The 1986-nt window shown below is 44.9% G+C and overlaps 1 protein-coding gene across 1 annotated transcript in view; it reads left to right on the top strand.

Moving 5' to 3' along the window:
* Positions 1-317: 317 nt before the first annotated feature.
* The window catches only part of Pmar_PMAR021945 (hypothetical protein), a gene marked incomplete at both ends in the record, with an annotated part of 1818 nt that continues 149 nt past the window's right edge, over positions 318-1986 (top strand). Inside the window, 3 exons of the mRNA XM_002781835.1 lie at positions 318-576; positions 621-883; positions 1299-1986. Of these exons, the coding sequence (XP_002781881.1) occupies positions 318-576; positions 621-883; positions 1299-1986 (1210 nt within the window). The remainder of the gene's footprint in view (positions 577-620; positions 884-1298) is intronic.

Below are 1986 nucleotides of genomic sequence, written 5' to 3'. Positions count from 1 at the left end.
TTTTATAGTCCAGTTTTATACGGTAATCATCCAGAAACCTATGATGTACTGGGGAACTCATTTGAATTTCCACGTATGGCTAGGAACACATTCTTCAATCAGTTCCCATGTAAACGTCATCACATTAGGAGTATTTCTCCCATTGTTATCAAACCCTCAAGGGCGTTATCTCTCAAAGCTAAATGGGTTTCTGGTTTTATATATAGTTGATATTATTATTATATGAAAATATATAGCATCGTAATGATCGATTAGAATTCAATACTGTATCGTCAAGTAAGCGTTATCGTTGGACGTGTTTGTTTTGATTAGGTGGCATGCAAAGAAAGTTGTCAGTTGGTGTGGCGTTCGTTGGCAATCCCAAGGTGGTCATACTAGATGAGCCTTCTAGTGGTATGGACCCCAGTGCTCGTCGTAGCATGTGGGATTTCCTACGTACAAAACGAGAAGGACGTATCATGTGCGTTACGACACACTACATGGACGAGGCTGATATCCTCGCTGACCGTGTTGGTATCATCGGCAATGGGAAACTCCTGGCTTATGGTTCCACAAGCTTTCTCAAGCGTCACTATGGTGAGCTATTCGACAAAGTTGCTCTCAGTGAGTTGTTGTTTTAGGTAGCGGGTACAATGTAACGATTGCTAAAACGGCAGAGCGTGTTTCCGACGAGCCCATACTCAAGTGTGTTGAGGGGCATTTGAGCGACGAATATCCGGTCACAGTAGTGTCGAGTATTGGCCTTGAGCTCGGTTTGCGAATACCCTTTGAGGCTGTTGATGAGTTTGGGCCTATGTTCAAGACTCTGGATGCTGAGAAGGGCTCGCTAGGGATATCGTCCTATGGTGTTTCGGTCACCAATCTTGAGGAGGTGTTCTTGAAGGTAAGGGAGCTCGCGTTGATATGAACATGTGTTGGTTTCCTCAGCTCAGTTCGGGAACTCCCTCAAGTATAGGAGAGAAGTTCGCAGAAAAATAACAAAATTTTCTCAGAGTTTTCATATAGTCGCTAACGCACGTAGTTGACCACGTGTGTAGTGTTGCCGTCCCGATAAAGACACTACGTAAGGGCCAGAATTACAAAACCTATTCGATGACGACGGGAATATGATAAATTCAACCATTTTACTGCGCAGCGTTGGAATATTTTATGTTTGCCTCCCTCAGCTGAGTCAAGCAGTTCCTTCGGTAATTATGGCATTTTACATACAAATTTGAGTACAGAAACCCATGAGAAATTCCCAAAATTTCTTCATTTTTCCACATGTAGTTGACCATGTGCAAATTTTCCCCCCTCAGGTTAGTTCGAAGTCTGAGGACCCCACGAGCAAAGATATAAAATCCCAGCATACGAAGGTCCATGCCGACATACCGGTGAAACGCAACATCCTTAACCAGTTTCTGGCTTTGTCACTTCGCCGTATACTCTACGGCTATCGCAAGTGGATTGCGACTCTGGCCGGTTTCATCATACCCTTCCTGGTCCTGTTGGCATTGCTTGGTTTACAAAAGGCATCATTAGCCCTTAAGGACCCGGCCTTGTTGGTGTTGGGCCCGACAAGCAGTCCGTATGAGCTTGGACCGTCGACTCATGTTAGTGGTTATTGGCATCATGACAATCCTAATGTGTTGCGAACTGTCTATGATGATCAGGAAGTGCTTGTTGATTTGTCCGAGGAGAAACTGGGCATTTTTGAATTCATAGAGTGCCTCAATTTGGAACCATGGTACTTCATGGCAAAGCCTAAGAAGGAGGTAGATCCCCTAGCACCGATGAACCAGAAGATATGCAAAGCGGTGACCTCATTCTCTAAGTCGTTATTGGGCAACAACACGGCGACCTTTGACACTACTGCATATGGTATCACCAGTCGGGTGGCATTCACTGATATGACTGCTATGCATATGCTACCATATGCTATGTCGGCTGATTACCCCAACGCTACTATTGTGAACCATCCATTGCCAGTCACCTACGGCCAGAAGA

This window comes from Perkinsus marinus (genome assembly GCF_000006405.1).
Source record: "Perkinsus marinus ATCC 50983 genomic scaffold scf_1104296941298, whole genome shotgun sequence".
Taxonomy (NCBI): domain Eukaryota; phylum Perkinsozoa; order Perkinsida; family Perkinsidae; genus Perkinsus; species Perkinsus marinus.
Note: the sequence above shows the minus strand (reverse complement) of the source record. Positions and strands in the feature narration are given on the sequence as shown.